General features: G+C 42.6%; 1 protein-coding gene across 4 annotated transcripts in view; it reads right to left on the reverse strand.

The window, feature by feature from the left end:
- The window catches only part of SH3PXD2A (SH3 and PX domains 2A), a 272178-nt gene that overhangs the window by 232032 nt on the left and 18988 nt on the right, over window positions 1-21158 (reverse strand). For all 4 annotated transcript variants that reach the window (XM_063132600.1, XM_063132601.1, XM_063132599.1 and 1 more), the window contains exon 2: window positions 5761-5841. In XM_063132600.1, the coding sequence (XP_062988670.1) occupies window positions 5761-5841 (81 nt within the window). The remainder of the gene's footprint in view (window positions 1-5760; window positions 5842-21158) is intronic.

Below are 21158 nucleotides of genomic sequence, written 5' to 3' on the forward strand. Positions count from 1 at the left end.
TTATTTTATTGGTATTGTACATATTTGCTGAAGAGTAAAGTAGGGGACTAAATAGTGCTACTCAACACCCTAGACAAAGCAATAAAATTACTGAGGATATCAGTGGCACTGGCTGGGAGTGGATACCAGAAGTGGTATAAATAATTCCAGTATTAGTTGCATGTATGATGCTACCTCCATGGCCAGTGGAGATTGAAGTACTGTGATATCTGTGTAGCACTTGATTGTCTATGTTTGCATCAATATAGAACCTAAGGGCTTTCTCCGCTGTGGCACCCCGGTTGTGGAATGAGCTCCCCAGAGAGGTCCGCCTGGCGCCTACACTGTACTCCTTTCATCGCCAGCTGAAGACCTTTTTATTCACTCAGTATTTTAACACTTAATTTTAACTCAAATTTAAATTATACTGTTTTAACTCTGTATTTTAACCTTATATCAATTGTGCTGCGTGGTTTTATCCTGGTTGTGCTTTTTATATTGTATTTTGTATTTGTATTTTTAACTTGTTGGTTGTTTTATGATGGTTTTAATTTTTGTGAACCGCCCAGAGAGCTTCGGCTATTGGGCGGTATAAAAATGTAATAAATAAATAAATAAATAAGGCAACCTTCCCCAACCTGTTGCCCTCCAGATGTTTTAGACTACACCACCCATCATCCTTGACATTGGCCCTGCAGGCTAGGGATGAAAGAAGTTATTGTCCAAAACATCTGGAAGGATGCAGTTTGGGGACGGCTGAACTAAAGTTTCACTGCTAACAGTGACTTTTATTCTGATATTATTTATTTATTTATTTATATAGCACCAACAATGTACTTGGTGCTGTACAAAATATACAAATAAAACAGTGATACCCTGCCTAGAGGCTTACAATCTAAAATAGCATTGTGGTAGTAGTGTACTTGAGACTTTATTACTCTATGCTTTGCCTAAATGCAGCATGCCTTCCACCTCTATCCAAACTAAAGTTTCCCTTGCAGGACTTAGCAACTTTGGGGGTGGGGCAATTTTGATCAGGGTACAAAATCAGAGATGGGTAACCCCACTCCTCATGTGAACTGGTCCCGATTCCCTCCTCCCCAAGTGGTTACTATTTAAATAACTGTCAGACACGTTAAATGCATGTATGCATTTTATGCATCACCTAACTTGGCCGTAGGTAGTCTTATTTCTTTACTTATTATGCAAGCATCTTGTCCTTCCTCCATCAATCCTAAGACAGTGTACATGGTCCTCTCTCCCTACTTTATCATTGCACAACAACCAACTGTGTAAGTTAGCCTGAGAGACAGAGGCTGGCCCAAGGTCACCTAGTGAGCTTCACGGCTGAGTGGGGGATTTGAAGCTGGATCTCCCCAGTCTAGTGCTCGAACTGCTATATCACACTGGCTCTCCCTAGGGTGTGGGTCAGCCTGAAGCAAAGTCACAGCTTGGCTATGCACAATAGGACTGTTCCGATGGAGTGCCTCCCTGATCATTTATTTATTTATTTTATTTATTTAATTTCTATACCGCCCAACAGCCAAAGCTCCATTCCTTTGGGGAAACTCCATTCCTTTGGCTCCCCTTCCATCCCACTGTTGATCACAGGAACAAATCCAGTGCCAACCCATTGATCAGTTTAAAGACTACACTCAAAAGGAAGCCATGAGAATTAAACGCCAAAGATTTGATGTGCAAAGCTTTCAAACAAACATGCTGATTTCCAGCCTTTTCCTCCCAAACTGCTATTTGATCTCCACTGTTGGCTTTCCCAACCCCTCCCTGCTCCTTCCAGGTCATTTGAAATCAACCCAACATAGCGGATATAGCTCCCACGGAAATGGGACAGAGCCAAGTCCAGCATGGGAAATAATGATGCAAGCTCCCTGACAGTAAAACAGAGACACGTGGCTCAGGGCTTTGCAGTGGATGAATATTCAGCATCTCACAAACATATAAAACTTAACCAGAAGTTCACACCCTGTACTACTTGAAGGAGAAAAACACACACGGGATCACATTCAGCGTAGGACCATGTTAACCCATTGCATGGCAAATCACCATGGTAGCAAAACATTAGGATCATACCACCCCTACACATAACAAGAAGCAATTTCCACACTTTATTTATTCACTGCATTTCTATTCCACTCAATAGCTGAAGTTCTGTTCGCAGTGGCCCTAAACATTCTACTCAATATTTTGCTGAGTGCAAGTGTGTGAGGAATCCATTCAAACCCTTTCCAATAAACCACCAGAGGGAGTTGCTAATTCATAAAATCAATTCACTGTTTAACTCAGCCTTCCCCAACCTGGTGCCTTCAGGTTTGTTGGACTACAATCACCATCATCCCCAGCCAGCACTGCCAGTGGTCAGGGATGGTGTAAACTGCAGTCCAAAACATCTGGAGAGCACTGGGTTGGGAAAGGCAGAGCTAGCCAGTGGGGCTGTTAGGCTGGGAATAAAATTGCCATAAATGTGGTAATGTCATAGGGTTGGATCCATCCTAGAGTAGAGGGACGGATCCAAAGTGGCCCTTCTGCCCATGGAGGAATCCTATCAGCAAGTGGAAATACACCTTTGGACCCAGCCTTCTCCCTTGAATCCAGTACTTTGTTAAAAGATGCAAAGTGGGTTTCAACAAAAGGTACTTACAAGCATTCATCTAAAAATAACAGTAACAACAGAAGCTAAATTTAAACTAGCAATCAAGGTTTAGAAGACACATTAAAAGCTCTCTGAAATAGAAAGTTTTTAGCCAACTTTCTAAAGGATTTGGACATCTGTAGGCTTTACAGGTTAGTGGGTTCTACAAAACCCATTACAACTGATCCATTGTGAAGAGTTTTAAAGAAGCAGATGGAGGGGAGAAGTGGGAAGATAGAGGACAGTTGTGCAGGAATCAGGCTTAGGCAGATGTAGCTGAAGACCCTGCAGTTTTCTTCTAAAGAAGGGTAAGGCCAGGGCCAGCCCTACCATAAGGCAGAGCATGGCAACCCTCTCAGGTGGCAGATGTTGGAGAGGGCAGCTATGGCAGGAGTCTTGTGGCTGTTTCTCATGAACTCTCTGACTATTCCTTTCTATTAGAGGACAGAGCTGTATCCACCACAGCTTGCCTGCTGCCTCAGATGTGGTGGAAGACACTATCACATTGCCCGAGTGAGCTAAGATTCAACTGCCAGTCATTTCCAGCTTCTATATGTGGACTGGGGAGGGGTGCCATCTTGTTCTTTGCCTCAGGCAGCAAAATGTCTTGGGCCAGCCCAGGGTAGCACAGAACAGAAAGGATCCTATCTTTGTAACACTATAGTTCTACAGACGTTAGAAAAGTAAGTACACAAATGTCGTTTCAACTACAGGTTATATTGCTTTACCAGAACATAAATTAAACACTCCCTAGAGAATTCATTTTGAAAGATGCATCCACATGGTGGTCCTTCAGTCTATACCCAATACTTCAACATCTACAAAGCAGTCAGCAAGATGAGATGCTGGGCATTGCCCTTCGGATGCAACTTGTACATCAATAACAAGTTTCACCTGTTACTGAAATTTTTGGGAGCGCTCTTAATCGATTGCATTTTTGCATGGATATTTTCAGAGATGCCGTGAGCCACCTTGAGCAACTGTGGAAAGGTGGGACTCAGATGTTTTAAATAAATTCATGTAAATCAACACATCTCTAACATGCACCAAACATGAACTGCTGCAGTTCCTTCCATGCTAATGTCGTTCAAGACAACATAGAGAACAAAAGCACCTAAAGTGCCAAGGGACAAAAGGATCAGAATAAAAGAGTGAGCATTTGAGTGGCGGGGGCAGGGGTGTTCTTGCTGTGTTTTCAAGTGGGAATGGGAGAAGGATGCATGTTGTTCGACAGACATTTTCCACTGATGCTAAGCCCCCCTCCCCTCCCACTTATCAATGGGACCTTTCAAGACTCCTTTTCCCCTGATTGGAGACATCATTTCCTGTCCGACACACTAACCCCATTGATAACTTTAGCTTGATGGGAACTTTTCAAACCTAACAGGAAAGTCCGGGAGACGTACAAGAACACAGACAAGGGGGTGGGGGTGGGGAAAATAGCCAATGCTTAACAAAAAGAAAGTGCTGGGGTGAAGCGTTGCACTGCAGAAGCCAGTAATTTATCTAAGCCTGATAAAGTTGCTGTTATCAGTCTTAGAAGCCCCAACCAGATGCAGAGGAACCCAGTAGCTCAGGTATTTCTTCTGGACACTTTGGCCAAGGAGTACCAACAGAAGGAAATATAAAGAAGGACTCGCCCTCTCCAGCTTTATTCACACCATACAAGACACTGTGGTCTGGGGGTCATAAAACTGGCCAGAGGAAAGGTAGCACACATTTATGGGAGATGCAAATGGCAGGAGCTCTCCATGCACAACAGTAGGTGAAGTTGCTCAGCTCCCATCTTTGGACAGCTGCTTCCCAATGGACATCCCTAAATGGACTGTGAAAGAATAGGCCATTGTCAGTTTCAAAAAGCTGAGCCCATATTAAGTTGCTCCTTGTAAGCTCGGTATGATGAATAGATCTGACACTTTCATGATGTGCCTTTGATGCTCTCGTCCAACTACAGAAGCAATTGCTACTACTGCAGTCTGAATTCTGAACAGATAGCAACTCTTTGCCACACACTTCTGATAGAGATCAAAGTTGCCTCCAAACTGTAATCTAACCAACTGTATACTACCCAGTATTCCATCACTTCTTTCTCATGACTCACATCTTAGTTATTTCCTGTTTCCATAGAGAAAGAAATAGATACAGTGACCCGATTAAGGCATATCGCCACTGATTTCACCAATGGCAATTGGTCCCTTTCACAGAACTCCTGCAGCAGTTATGAAGAGAAGTCTGTATCTGATGAGGGGTGACTTCCGATGCCCATTGTCCCACCTCTTCTCCTTTGCGATGAAGCAAAGCTTGCAGCACTATGTGAGATGGAGTCCATGCATTATGTTGCTTCACAACAGGAAACACTTTCCTGATAACTACACTTAAGGGATCAGTGAGCATTGTATAAACATATGGATAGCAAAAAGAAAAAGAAAAAAAAACCACACAGAACAAGCAGCATTACTCCAAACCCTGTTTAGGGAAAGAGAAAAGAAGGAATTGGGAACTCACACAGTGTGTTTGTTGGGGTTCCCTTCCACTTTCTGGCTAGGTGTGATTTAAGGCAGAAGTGAGAAGACAGATCTCTGCATGATTTGCAGTAGATCAACAAAAGTTTTTCACTTCCAATTGCCTAACAATAGCAACAACAAAAAGCTTTTCCTTCCTAAATTACGTTGCTTGGTGGAAAACCAGGAGTTGATTTTTGTGTGAAAGGGTTTGAGTTTGGTTCTGGTACAAATCCTTCGGCTGAGCATATGCTATGAGGCACCCTGTTCCTTAATTCTTAGCGAACATCCACCTGCCTGAGCCACTATTTTGCACCAGTCTCCAGTTGGTGGATCTCAAGGTTCTAGTAATACACAGAGTAGATCACAGAAGTCTGAAGTCTTCCCACTCCTGGTTTAGGGGATACTATGAGCACAGGGTTGTTAAGGAGGCTACTGCTGCTGACCTGAAGCTGATGGACTTAGACGACTTTCAATATTTTGTAGTAGGGATGAACGATTTGTTGATTTCAGTTTCTCTCAGTTTCTCATTTTTCCAATCTTAAATTCGGTTGATTTTTTTTTTTAAGTTTGCATGAAAATTCATATGTATTTTTGCCCACAGAAGAAAAAGCAAAATCAGTTCATTACCTGGAGGTCGAAGAACTTGCTGTATCTGCGGTAGATCATCTGGCAGGTTGAATCTGACCATGTTACTTTTATGATATATACCTGCAGAGACAGAAAGAAGTGTGTTATTATTCAGCTTATTCTAATGCTAAAAAGCACTGGCTGTAATTCATAGGCTTCAAAGGCAAAGGATGGGTACAAAATTCTTCATAAGGAGATTCATCATAAACTGATAAACTGCCTATTTTTGCATTAGAATGAAAAGAAATGGACACTGAATTCAAAGTATGGCTTCCATACACTTATGTGCATTTTTATTTTCAGTCCTTTCCCAATTGCTCCAAAGGGGGTGGGGGGAAAGCTTCAGAGAAGGTTCAACTTTGATGCCAAGAAGTCTTTACTGGGTGGTATAGCTAATTTAGATTCCATTGGTATAAACATGTAAATTATGACATTTATGCCCTTATGTTTGTTAAAGAGAAGCAGAGTTCTCCCTACCTAACCAGGCTACATCCACTGGGTGGGAACAGCATTTGTGTACATACCAGTGTCATGAAAATATTCCCGAACACATACATTTTAAGGTTGATTTCACACATTCCAGATCCCACATGGAGTCCACCAATTGTGTGCAGTGCTTCACACATAATGGCCTGGATCATACAATCACGGCTGGAGAAATAAGCTACACTAAGTGGTATATTCCCGCCCGCCCCCCTGCTGTGTGCTAGTCACATATGAGAGGCATTAGCATAATTACGCTTGATGGCATGGCTTGTGAGTGGCCATTGGTAACAAGCCACCCAGAATTCTACAACAGCCCTGAGGTTCTCAGTGGCTTGTTATCCACAGCAACAAGCCACCCTGCCTAGGTTCACATGACATGAGAAACTGTGCTCCGACAGTAATTATGCTAATCCCCCCAACATATGACTGGCACATGCAGGGTGGTTAACAAGCCACCATGGCTAATTAACCACCCTGAGATTGAGTATACCAGGTCAATGTCTGAAAATAGCTCCAGTCACTTGGGATTTTCATGCCAACACCCACCAGAAATTAATATAATTGTTTTGTGTGATCCACATGGTGGGGACACCACATGATGTGCCATTTTCAGACATCCTGCCCCCACATGGAGCACTGCCACACCCAAGCGGTTTTCAACCATTTCCACTTGGTGGCCATAATGCCTGAGTCCTCCCTTTGGCATCAGCAACATGAGGCTTTAGTCCAAGAAGAAGAAAACAAAACAAAAAACAAGGCAGTAATGAAACATCCCACAGTTTCCAATATGCCAACTAAGTTTGAGGTTTTTTAGAACTCTCGCCTTATTAAAAAAATCCAAGTTGGTTATTCTTATGATTGTAATCATTTACCTCTGCACCAATTTTCATTGGGTTAGAATTATTGTTCTGAAGAAGAAACATTATTTCTTTGAAAGATGATGAATATATGTGTCACAACAACAGGGACCATCTCAGGAGAGGCGTTCCTTCCTGCATGAGAGAAAAGGAGGGGATGCCTCTCTATGATGGCACCTATTATTTTTGTGTTAAAAGTGATTAACTTTTTAAAGATCTGTTCCCTGACTACCTATGTCCTTTTTTACAATTGATCAAAATATCTAAGTAATCAATCAACTAGCCATTCCAACTGTTGTCGTTGTCGTCGTTTAATTTCGATCCAATCTGAGGACCTACAAATGCATTGGACTAGAATTCCCAGCATTCCCTAGCCAACATGGCTGGCTGGGGAATACTGGGAGTTGTAGAACATTTTTTCTGTCTAAATATGGATAGAGTCACATAGGATTAATATATTTACTAACTCCATCGGTGGAATTATCACAGCCAGTGCTACTGAAAAGAGACCCTTTGCTGTGTCCTTAGAATGCTTTCTGCTTTCCCAGAAGTAACAAAAGATAATGATCTGGAAGGAGGAAATCAAAGGCAGACTTCATCTTTTAGCTTCAAGGGCTTCTTAGCAGCCAAGAGCCACACTCTTTCTCAGACTATGTAAATGTCAGGCTGTCTTTCCGAGATTATCACTGCAGAAGCAGTGTGTTCGCTCTCCCTGGCCTGCACATCAGCCTGTATCTCAGCGCTGTGGGGCCAGACAATTGCTTTCAGGCTCCTAAAGATAAAGGCCATACATTCATTTGTGCAGCTGAAGGGAGTAGAAAATCCTAAAAGAATTTTTATTTTATTTTGTCTCTTTTCACTGCACTTCAATTATAAAACAGGTGAGTGTGTGTGTGTGCTATCATGTATAATTCAATACATGATAGCAATCTTCCACTTTCTATATAAATAAAACCAATTACTAGTCCAATAACAGAGGGAAAGGATGACAATTTTCCCTCGGAATCATTCAATCTTTCTTTCCTTTCTCTTATTCTGATAGATAATCGCTCTATTTCCCAGTGCTGCATTAAGCAGTCATCTGTATGTAGTAGCCACATAATTAAAGCTATTGTTGCCATTAATAAGCATCTGTTCTGCAAACCTATTAAACAACTTGACAATGGAGTATCCAAATACAGTGGGATACAGTGGGCATAGGACTCAATTGTAAGTAGAGTGGCCATGTGACCTACTTTACAAAGGATTGTCCTCTATCTGAAGGGCTGCCCAGTCCAAGTCAGGTTGAAAGAAGGGAGCACAGGGACCTTGACGTTGCCCATCAGCAGACTCAGCAGGGACACAGCTCACCTGAACAGTCTTCTCCACAATGGCAAGATATATTTCCATTTAAATTATACTAATTATTTGCATTTATATATTTGCATATTTATGTATAAATTAGTATATGCAAGTCTGTGCCCTTTTTCATCCACTTTTGATCCATTTCTTCTCTTTTGGTGATGCATAAGTAGCCACTCTCATTGTCAATTAGGTAATACTTCAACATTTATATTATTACTCTCTACCCACACCCAACCCCAAAGTGTTTGCAAGACCACCGAGAGCACTTCAAATCTTCCATTGGTGCACATTATTTCCAGCATTTTCTTCCAATATTTGAAAGGTCATAAGTAGAGGAAGGTCATCGCTTTTCTGTCCCACAATAGGAATGGAACACCTTCCTCTTTCTTCACACTGGGAAGAAAGAGGAAGCAAACAACGACCATGCGGCTCATTCAGTGGCCATATTATTTATTTATTTATTTATTTATTTACAATATTTATATACTGCTTCCAATTCAAAATTTTGGAGCACTGTACAAGCTAAAATAAAATAAAATAAAAACAGAATAAAGCACTTTAAAATAGATTTTAAAAGAAGCAAAATGAAAAGTGAACTGTGGCTGGTCATCCTGGAATAATGATGTTTTCAGGAGGTGCTGAAAGGAATACAAAGTTGGCGCCTGCCTGACCTCCAGAGGCAGGGAATTCCACAGGAGGGGCGCCGCCACGCTGAAGGCTCTTTTCCTGGTGGACTCCAATTGGAGGGTAGGTCTATGTGGAACCACCAGGAGGATGCCCTCAGATTCCCTCAGTGGCTGGGCAGGTTGGTAGGGGAGAAGGCGATCTCTCAGGTATCCTGGTCCCACGTTGTTTAGGGCTTTGTACACAAGTACAAGAACCTTAAACCTTGCCCAGTAGCAAATAGACAGCCAGTGCAATTCCCTCAGCAGAAGAGTTGGCCTGTTGATCTCATTCAATATAAAGCAGCTTCCTATGTTTCAGTGCCTATTTTCCACAGATGAACCTAGGTCTGTAAGATGTGAAGAAACAGAAGCTGGAGCCTGAAGTGCAATATGCAAAAACCTGTTTTGTTGTCAAGGCAAGGGCAAGAGGTCATGGTCCTAGTATTTATATGCCGTCTGGTCAGTCAAGAAGTGTTATACTGCCTGCCAATCACAGAGACTAATGTTGCACAGACTATTTCTCTGGTGTACCTGAAGAGGACTTCAGTGCTTATACACAGCCTAGGCAGCTCACTAAGTTAGGTCCCAGCCTCAACACCATGGGGTTCCCAGTTCTAGCCACAAAGCCCCTGGGAATTTTCCTTCCATGTCTCTTGATTCCTGCTCTGCACAAGTTGAGTTATCCAGCAGCACTTGCACCTTAACCAAAGGCAGAATATATTAGGAGGCTAAAGTCACTTTCTGAATCTGCCTCTATTATGCATTCTGAACATCATCTTAGCGTTGTTTCCCAAAACTATTCAAACAAGTTGGAGAAGGGATTAATGACATCACAGGGGATGCTGACTGATGGTGTCAGATAAGAAAAATGATATGCTTGCGGTCCTTTGTCCCAGCAAATGCAAGTATGAAAGGAGAAAACAGAGGAATGAGAAGCAAACTGAATGCTTTAAACTCTTGCAAATTACAAATAGGACACTTTTCAGAACAGTATTTGTTTAAAATATGCTATTATTATACAAGCAGAATCAAATAATAGAAAGCTGCCTCCAGCATCATAAGTACCACACACCAAAACCATCATGGCAGGATCTCAAGCGTCCAAGTTGCCCTGGGAATTCTGAAAGACTGGGTAGAAATAAATAAATAGAGTCAAAAGCAATTTTATGATCTAGATTACTTTAAGACCAAACTTTATTTGCAGACAAAAATGCCATGCAGTGAATTGTCTGGAAACAAGATTTGGTCTTAAAGAAATTGTTCTCGTCTCTGTTTCGGGGGTGAAGAACCGTTTTGCTCCTGCCCTGAAAGGTGGCCAAGAAATATTTTAAATAAAAAATAAAATAAAATTTGGTGTGGGGGATGGATTGCCCCGCCCCGCCCCATGCCATGGGCTGAATAATGCCAGGGGATGTAGCCCCAACCCCTGACATCACCCCTTTTTCTTACTTTTTCTTACTTTCTGGGAAAGCCTAGGCTGTCCCACACCCCCACTGCTCTCTCCAATTTCAGATCAGCCTGGGCACTGGGACTCACCTGTACCAGGTGCCTCTATGCATGCCATGACTGCAAAAGCTACAGATTTACTGTCTGGGAGCCGTACTGATTTCCCAATCAAATAATACAGCACTTTGACTCACTGGAAAAAACAATGTCCCTTCAGCAAAAATACCAGCTTGGCAAAATTTTTGCAGATTTTGTACCATAAATGGAAAATGAATACTCATTGACTTAAAAATAAATAAATGTGCAGATAAGCTCCTAGAAGGATCTTGACAGATAACAATATTTATTACTATGCATTTTGGGTCAACAAAAGATGCAGTATTATGGTCTGGAATGTCAGTGGCTTATTAGTTAATGGCAGCAAATCTTTGTGTAATGTATCAAATACAAAAACAAATGTTTACCACCATATTATGCTACATCCCCCTCCTTGCTGTTGGCAAAGGGCAACAAGATGAATGAATTATCATATGCAAGGTCACAAAGCATCCATTTAAAGGGCTGCTGTTGAGTGGGAGTTTATTAACAAAAGCATTATTTTTTCTGAAAAACACCCAGCTATCCTTGTCACAAATCTGGAGACTAATGTGACATCATGTCCTGATCTGATGTCAATCTCTGGTCTTTCTAAGAGAGTATCTTGTTTTCTGCTTCTGAAAGAAAGCACTGCATTTGGAGGGGTCATCTGTTCCCCTGGCTGGGGAACAACAAATCCCCCTTCCTTCATCAGGAGACTCCAGGCCAATAGTCAAAACAGGTAAATTGAAAAGAAATTAATTTTACGGTGCATCCTATACATGTTTAGACAGAAAAAGTCCTACAGCTCCCAGCATGCTAGCTGGGGCATGCTGGGAGTTGTAGGATTCCCCCCCCCCCGTCTAAACATGCATAGGATTGCACCCTTATTGCTCAGCAGTTCTGTCATTCACTAGCCCAGGAGGTATGGAACCTCTGGCCTAGGCCTCAAAACTGGCCCTCCTGGAATCCCAGACAGTTACACCTCTTCCCCATACCCCACCTTTTCCCCTAAACCTATCATTTGATGGGTTTTTGGCTTTTGTGCAGGTTTTCCCCATTCTAAAACACTGAAATGCTTCTCCTAAAGTGTAGTTATTGTCAGCAAGAGCTTTAAGCTACAATCTGCTAGCATTTAGGGGATTTTTGGCCCCGCCCCATCACCTTTGGCCCCACCCACCACTAGAATGCAGCCCCCCAACAGCTTCTCCAAAACGGAATTCAGCACTCAGGCTGTAACAGGCAACCCACCCCATTCACTAGCCCTACAGAGAAGCCCAGGCCCACCTTATGACAAGGAGTCCCTCCAAAGTCAAGTTCCCCCCCCCCATCTGCATTGCCTCCTGTCCACTTCTCTAACTTGTCTTTCCAACAGGTGTTTCACAGACTGGCATCCCAACCTGGATGTCACTGTTACCACAGAGGAGGAACCATTGGGTGTTCTGGCCTGACTTCCCTGACATGGGGTAAGAAGGCATCTGGGGAAAAAAGGACTTGCTATCAAGTACTAGTTGAAGTGCTGACAAGCCCATCCACAAACTCTGTGTCTGCTTGCCCTGCCTCCATTTGTGCAGGGACTGTGACTATGAGCCAACTTCCCTAGGATTCAAAGGAATATCTTCCCCTCCTCCACAATGGGGGTACAGAATGAAATCCATTTTGCAAATAAGCATGACGATTTTCACAGTAGAACTAAAAAGATAAACACAGCAGATTTTTCACAGTAAAACAATGATCATCTTTTTAGCTCTGCAAGGTGTGGATGAGACTACTGCTTAGCCTTGTATATACAACAGAAAGGCAACAATTGTTTTTTAATTAGGGCAACATCATAGTATCTAACAAATGTCCTCCCTGGAGAAGAGCTTCTTGCCTTGAGTGTAGCAGGAGTCATGATGAGACAAGAACTTGGATGGGAGCCCTCTCCTCCCCTTCAAAGCACCTTGGAAACATAGAGCCCTACACTGTGAGGGCCGTCTTATGTCTTACCGTCTTACAAAAGTGTCTCCTCATTTTTCATCCCCCCTATTTAAAAAAGCTCACCTGCTCATACCTTTCAACACCGGATGAGCAGGTGGGACTGCCTAGCATGCCCCTTATGAATGAGAGATGGCAGAGAAACATCTTTTCACAAGTAGAGATTCAGAAAGTTTCCAGACAGGAATCACCAACAGGATGACATTTCAAAGATCCTAAATATGGGACAAAAGCATTCCAAATGCCATGGTTCTCCTCAGCCTTTGAAAAGATGGGACAATTCCAGAATGGGCATTACCACAGCGCAAGAGCATGTTTGACTTACATGTAATATCTGAATGATGGTTGTTGGGAAATACATAAAGGATGACAAGTCAATACCGGTTATAGTCTTTGTTTATGCACAGCAATTGAAATTAGGGATGGAGGAGAAATATGTTCACTTCATAGAAATTTTGCACTTTCAAACCACTGTGTGAACTGATTCCTCATTTATCCTTCAAAATTCGCACATCTCTGAATTTTGCAGTGGAGTACTCCATTTTAAAATTCCATTTCAAATACATATATTAGGGGAAATAATGCTCAAAAATGCATTCTATAAGTAGAATGTCTTGTTAAAAATGTTCATGGCAGGGACGACTGCATGTTTTAGTAGATGTATACCCAAAAATACCCCAAAGGATTATAAAGTTCAGGATGATCCGAACTTAAGACTGCAGAAAGTCTCAAAGTTTAAGATAAATCAAACTTAAGACTGGAAAAATTGAGTGTACGCTTCAGTTAATAAATCTACTCATGGAGTACTTGAAACTCTAGCTGTAGTATTGTCTCTCCCATATTTAGCTGCATGTCGAATTCTACAGTTCAAAAGAACTCTGTTGTCAGGTCTGGAGCTGTACTTAATAGAAGTGTGATTCAAAACGGTGTGATTCTTTTAGAACAGTGGCTTTCTAACGTTGAATCTCGGGTCCTCAAAGGCTTGTTTGGGACTCATTAATGAGAACAGTAGGGCCATCCCTATCACAGACAGTGAGGCAATGGCCTTAGGTGGTAGATGCTGCGGGGGGCAGCAGCGGAAACCCCCTGGTCATTCCTCCTGAGCGCACCCCCAGCCGTTCCCCTCTACTGGAGGACAGAAGAGTGAATCATAGAATAGCAGAGTTGGAAGGGGCCTACAAGGCCATCGAGTCCAACCCCCTGCTCAATGCAGGAATCCACCCTGTGTGCCACAGGGTGGATTCACTGTGTGCCATGTGTGCCACATGGCCTGACTTTCACCCCTTAAACTAGCCTGTTGCCCTAAGGTACGGTGGAGGGCACTGTAACTACTTTTGAAGAAATTCAAGTTGAAGTCCAGTTCACTTCTGTGCTTGGAATGGAGGTGGAGGGTATGATACCATATTCTCCTTTGCCTTAGGCAACAAAACATCTTGGTCACACCTGAAGATCAGTAATACACTTCACTCAGTTCAACCACTAAATGTGCCTGTTTTGCATCCCCTATAACCATCAAGTGTATACAGCTCACATGTTATGCCCAGGTATTCAATACTTTACACAGTGTGTCCTGAACTTACCTTTGATATGTCAAGATGCCTGTCTTGGTTCTCTAGACTGCCCTGTGATGAGGCCTCATGCTCAAGCCCACACACTTAATAGAGTTTATATGAACACAAAAATCTTCCAGCACTGATTCTTAACCTTGCAACTGACCTCCAGATGCATTGCCCTATAAGTGGACCCAGGGCCTGGGAAAGAAAAAAAAAGCAGTGTAGTCCCAAAGGCCCTTCAGGCCACTGTCAAACAATACTAATTCTCTGGGGACTTTCTTGCGCCAAAGAGTGGAAATTCTTCAAGGGGTGCCTTGATGAAGGAGAGAGTGCTCCCCTTCCCCCTCTTTCAGAGCAAAAAGGAAAAGAAAGTTCATGAAATCTCTAAGACCCCCAGATTCACAAAACTCAAAATTGTTGGCTGCGACGCACTTAATTTTGGCTTACAGCAAAGGGGAAATGTAGCAGTGCATCCAATTGTTTTCGTCCTCACTGTAACCACTTCAGTCTCTCATGGTCATAAAACCGGCAAAAGCTTTAACCAAGCAGCCAAATCACTACATGTGCCTTTGATCATCTCCCCCAAACATAATAAATCTAGTTGACAAACAAATGTCAAACTGTTAGACTTTAACTCAAAGATCAACAACTTACAAACACTGGATCTAGAGACATGCAATGTAAATACCAGGAGAACAATAATTCACTTATACAAGCATCTTCGCACCTTATATTCCCATAGCTATCTAAATTTGGCAATCACTTTCAGGAATGACACCTTGACTGCAACGTGTTTCTGCTATAGGGCGGAGCTAATGATTGACTATGGGTGCAATTCTATGCATGTTTAGACACACGAAAAACCTGGAGAGGATTCACCACCCCACTGACATTGGAGCCAGCAGCCTCCACTACTTTAAACTGACCTCCACATAGCAGCCGTATGAGACAGAATGACCCTTACCTGAGCAAACATTACCCCAGGGCCAGCTCAAGACATTTTCTGCCTGAGATGAAGAACAAGGTGCCACTTCTCTGCCATTACATCTATGGAATGGCAGGTAAATCTTCAGCACTGGTCTTCCATTTCACCTGACTCACTTTGCTTAATGGTAGGGCCGGCCCTCCATTAGCCAGAAGTTCTGATTATTCACGCTGAAAGAGTGTTTCTCTTTGCAAAGTTCAACAGAATCACTGTCATGCTGAGGGCAAACAAAGGGACTCAAGAGTGATGATCTATAGATGAAATATTTGTGCTGTTTGTTTTGAGTAGGTGCTGCAGTTACTAATTTGTGGAAAACAAACATTTTTTTTTCATGGAAGGCAGCTTTCTTCACCTTTAAAAAGCCCTTTTATGGCCTAGCTGAATGATGGGACTAGGACTAGGACTGGAAGGACAAAAGCAAGCATTTACATGTGGCCCTCTCTGAATTTTCTCTGGGCTCTCATGCTCTCAAGTTGTAAAAACCCTGTCAAACTGAGTTCACAAATAAACATAAAGTTGCACCGGCAGGCTTAAGGCCTAACTGCCCCCCAATGAACCACTTCTTCATTTGGAAAGTGGCAATTTAGAACGGAGGGCATGCCTAACAGTTCCCAAACCCACAGCTTTTCTGCTGTACTTCCCCCTGTCAACGCTTTAGCCACTTTCCCTCCACAGAATTCCAGGTGAAAGTTTCTGAGGCAATTATGCATTTGGAACTATATGGGTTGGGAAGAAGGTGGTGGCCGGGGAGAAATGGAGAGTAAAAGCAGCTTGTAGGGCAAGGGTAGGCAACCTGTAGTTCTCCCAAAGTTTTTGCATCCAACTCCTGTCATCCTTCACCATTGCTTATGCTAGCTATGGCTGATGGGAGATGTAGGCTTAAACATCTGGAGGCCCAAAAGTTGTCCACCCCTGATGTAGGGCAATGGCAAAGCATCCTCTCCCCCTACTTCTCCACCTGGATTGTCCACACCTGGCGCTCTTTTGCATTATATGTATACCCAAGTAATATGAGGTAAGATTTTCCAGAACATTTTTCAAACAGTTAAATTTATTTATTTATTGCATTTCTATACTGCCCAATAGCCGGAGCTCATGTCATCTGTAAGATGAGGGTGCACAGAGATACATTTCTGGAAGACAATACAGAACTCTGGAATTCCCTTACACTGGGGACTTGCCCAAGTCCAACTGGGGTCACTTTTTTCAAAGTGCTGTAAGATTTTGTTTGACATTCAGTGGCTAGGGTTAAGCCAGCCCAAGCAAACTCTGAACCTGAACTGTAATTTGATATAGTATCTTTATATTAGTGGGAATTTAATTCTATTGCTTTTTTAAAAGTGTTATTAACTATTCCCAAGCCATTTAGACAAGGTGGGTTAGGAATCTAAAATATTTAAGTTCATTTCTCACTACATTATGAGCTGCTGGTGAATTGTGCAAACTCCATTCTATGTTTTCCATCACTAACTTTGTGGGGGTGGAAGTTTCTAAACTATAAACCAAATACAACCTATGATCCAGGCATACCAAAAGGAAGATTTTTGCTCTGATAAAGTAACATCTGCTATACCTGTTAGAGCCCTCTGTATCCTTTAAGTTGAAAGCCTGTTCCAACACATCATTGACTCGCAAATCTCCTTGACAGGGAAAATTAGCCCAGCACGGTTTAGGAGACAGCCCTGAACCTCAAAAACAAAGCCAAAGGCTGCATCTGGCTGCAATATTGAACGTCAGTACCCCAGTTAATCAACTCAGAGACTTCATTGAGGTGTGACATTAAAGAGACAACCTGCAATTAACTATCATCATAGCTTTTCACACAGAGGAGACAGCTGGCAATCAAACCCTGGGTCAACCTTCACTCTTAATAAACTTAGCAAGGTGTCATCCTGCTTCATCACCAAGGCACAGAGTCAGGGGTAGTTCAGCCATAGAGAACACATGCTTTGCATGCAGAATGTCCCAGGTTCAATCGTTGGCATCGTCAGCCAAACAGACCAGCATAACTAGGACAAGGGACGAACTGTGCCAGAGTCCACTGTAGACCACTAATTTTCAACTGATGGATCAAGGACCACTACTATATCACAGCCTGACCTAAGGTGGGTCACAACAGCTGCACTGCCCACTGAACAAATCTATGGTACAAAACGAAGATGTGGGTGCTCAAATGCTTGTTTGGGCTAAAAGTGAGTCCTGGGTCTGAAATGTTTGAAGATTACTGACTCAGTAGATGCACTCACTCCAACTAATACCCATGATGGCTGGGAATTATGGGAGTTGCAGTTCAGCACATCTGGAGAGTGCCAGGTTGGGAAAGGCTGCAGCAGACAATACTGGCATAGACAGACCAATGGTCTCACTCACTGACCTAGTTCCCATTTAAAGAGAAGCCACCATGGGGGAATTTCCCAGCAGAGCTTCTCATTGCAGCAGTGGCTGCCATTTTGAATATTCAAGTTGCAGCGGGGGTGCACCTTAGCTTGATATTATGAATCCAGCAAGGGTGGGTTGTTTGGGTGCTTGACAAACCAACCAAACCACATGGGCTGTTTTAGGGTCGCTTGGTACGCGTGAACCAGGCAAATCTAATACAGGTTTACTTGTTTATGTTTACTTAGCCAAAGTTCCTAAGAATTTCCAGCTAGTGTGCAATCTCCACCTGCAGCACAATTCTCCATATTTATCAGGAGGATTTTTTTTCTTAATTTAATAGTTCTACTAAATAAATATACATAAAAACAGAGAATGGGGTGGGAGGAAAGAAGAAAAGAAAAGAGAGAGCACCCTGCTTATGTTGTGTAAGAACTAAAAATGTTAATTTTTTAGACCTATTCCTGCACTGATTGCATGACAACTGTTCAAACATAATTAGATGGGCAGGGTGGTTGTGCGGAGAGAATCTTGCTCCAGGGGAAAATCCTGTTGGCCCCTTTTGTGGCTTCATTGCTGGGAAGAGAAAGGGAACATGCACCATTCAAAATAAATAAATAGCTTAAATATTCTCAAATTGTGGGCTCCAAAATCTCCACCCCCTCTAAATCATTCAGAAAATAAAGGAAATAAAATAAGCCAGGTGTTTTAGTGGGTGCATCCATTGAGATCACATTCCCCAAAACAGAAACATAATGGGTTTGTTGCTGGCTGGGGATGATGGGATTTATTGACCATCACATTTGGAAGGCTTTACACCAGGGACATGTGATCCTCCAGATGTTCTTGGATTACAACCTCCATAACCTCTGACTTTTGGCCTCAGTGACTGGGGCTCATGGGATTTGGAGTCAACAACATCTTGAGGGCCACAGGTTCCCCATCTCTGTTTCACATATTCCATCTCCTGCAGAAGTATGAGATATGGGGCCTTCCCTTGCTTGAGTTCTCCACTGTTGTTGTTGTTTTAACCAGTGTAAACCTAAGTATATGCTGATGACAACATGTTTCAAGCTCCTGCATATTTATAACGTACACACATCAAGCCAACAACACATAGATGGCAGTCTGGCTGCAGCCCGAGGAAGACTATTCCACTGGCAATGAAAAGACAAGCGCTTTTGCCCTTTCCACAGAGACTTCAGAAATATGATGCTGAAAGTCCCACATCAAGTATTCCACTGCTTAAGAGTAGTTTCTATATGTGAATGATGCAGAGTGAGGCATTACTTGGATGCAAAGCAAAGGTGAAATCCATTTCGTCTCTATGTGCACAAAGGGGAAGGTTGGTGACCTTGATTTCTGCCTCCATCATGCTGCCTCTTTGTTGTAATACTGTTCTGATGCTCATGGATGCAGGAGTAATTTCCTACTACTTGGCTTAAAATGGCAACATCATTTATGCCAGCTGAACATGAAAAATTTAGGCTGCAACCTAAACTCCTCCTCTTACCTGCAAGTAAGTCCCACTGAACTCAATGAGACTTACTTTTGAGTAGACATGTCTAATAATGCGCTGTTATTTATGTTGCTTTAAATATTTTTAGGCCACCTTTCAGGACAGAGCCTTCCCAAAGTGTCTTACAACAAATGTGAACAATAAAAAATCACAATGTCAACAAGGTAACACTATTTAAAACCACAAATTACAAACATCACACATTTCAGAATCAGCCAACAGCAATCCCCAGAGCTAAAACAGTATTTAAAAACACAGTTCAAGCCAGCAAATTAACAATCTAAGAGCCAAAAAGACAGCAATATAATCCATCTGATAATCTGAAAAGCCATGTGAAACAGGTATATCTTCAAAGCCCTTTTGAAGATGAAAATTGATGAGGCCAACTGGATATCCCTTGGGAGGGAGTTCCACAGATTTGGGGACACCACTGAGGAGACCCTGTCCCCAGTGTCCACCAATCCCACAGGTTTCAATGGCAGTCCAGTGAACAGGGCCTCTGATGCCGAAGTTAAGACTTGGGCAAGTTCACATGGATGTAGGAAGCCCTTCAAATAACCTGCCTTAAATAATTTAGGGCAGGCATGGGCAACTGTTTGGGGTTCAGAGCTCACATTGCTCCCACAAAACCCTTTAGGGGATGGACAAGTAGGCAGGGGTGGTGAGTGGGGCCAAACAACAGGCTAGAGCCAAATTCTGCTGTGAATCACAGTACAAGAAGAAGAAAGCAATCCCTCTGCACCCTGTTTCCAGCAGAATTGGCTGATGGGGTGCAGGGCCAGGCAGCTATGATTGTTCCTGATCTGGGCTTTAAAAGTCAGAAACAGCACTTTGAACTGGGCCTTGAAATGTACCAGTAACTAACTAGCTGGTGCTGATACAGTATCAGTGTACTATGTTCCAACCATGTAGTCCAACAAACACCGAAGTAGCCACATTCTGTACTAGCTGAAGCTCTGAGTTGACTTCAAAAGAAACCACAAATAGAGTGCATTCAACTAATCTAGTTTGGATGTAACTAATGCATACATAAAGGAGGCAAAGTCCACTTATTAGTCACAGAGGTGTAGAAAGCCAGGCCACCTGCTGCATCTCTCATCCTTTGACTGTGAAGTCCCTTGCTCTTTCCAAGTTGGGCAGAAAATAAATGCAAATAAAATAAAGAAAAATAAATTACAAATAAGCTAGGTGTTTTCGGCTGCACTCCTGTGCACACTTACCTGGGAGTAAGCACCACTGAATACAATGAGACTTACTTCTGAGCAAACATGCATAGGATTGTGCTGCATGTATCTGAATGTATCCAGATCACATTTTCAAGTACAAATCACAAGCAGAAACATCAGGATTTGTATATACAGGGCAAGTCACCCAGACCTATTTTGCTGCCCAACTCTGAAAATGATAGAAAGCTGCTGACATAAAGTTGGGGTGGGCAATTTATGGCCTTCCCATGATCCCTCACTATTGGCTATGCTAGCTAGGACTGATGGGAGGGCAAAACGTCTGGAGGACCACAAGCTGCCCACCTGTGACTAGGGTGACCATATGAAAAGGAGGACATGGCTCCTGTATCTTTAACAGTTGCATAGAAAAGGGAATTTCAGCAGGCGTCATTTGTATGCATGTCACACCTGGTGAAATTTCCTCTTCATCACAACATTTAAAGCTGCAGGAGCTATACTGCAGCTATACTGTGACCAGATTTAAAAGAGGGCAGGGCACCTGCAGCTTTAACTGTGGTGATGAAGAGGGAATTTCACCAGGTTCCCCATATATACAAATGACACCTGCTGAAATTCCCTTTTCAATACAACTGTTAAAGATACAGGAGCCCTGTCCTCCTTTTCATATGGTCACCCTACCTGTGACCTAAAGCAACCTGAGCATGCTACTGTGCTATCTTTAATTTTTATGGTTGATTAATCTAGAAACAGTATAACTGAAGTCTTCTCAGTACTAAATGGGCAGACTTCAACCACACTCATCGAAGCCAACAGACATGCTTTAAATGAATCTGTGGAATCCAGTTAGAAACCTGGTGGAAGAGAGGAGTTATCAGTTTGCCTAAGTCAGGCTTGTAGTAGAGGACTTTTAACATGTAGAAACCTGTCC

This window comes from Elgaria multicarinata, chromosome 8 (assembly GCF_023053635.1).
Source record: "Elgaria multicarinata webbii isolate HBS135686 ecotype San Diego chromosome 8, rElgMul1.1.pri, whole genome shotgun sequence".
NCBI lineage: Eukaryota > Metazoa > Chordata > Lepidosauria > Squamata > Anguidae > Elgaria > Elgaria multicarinata.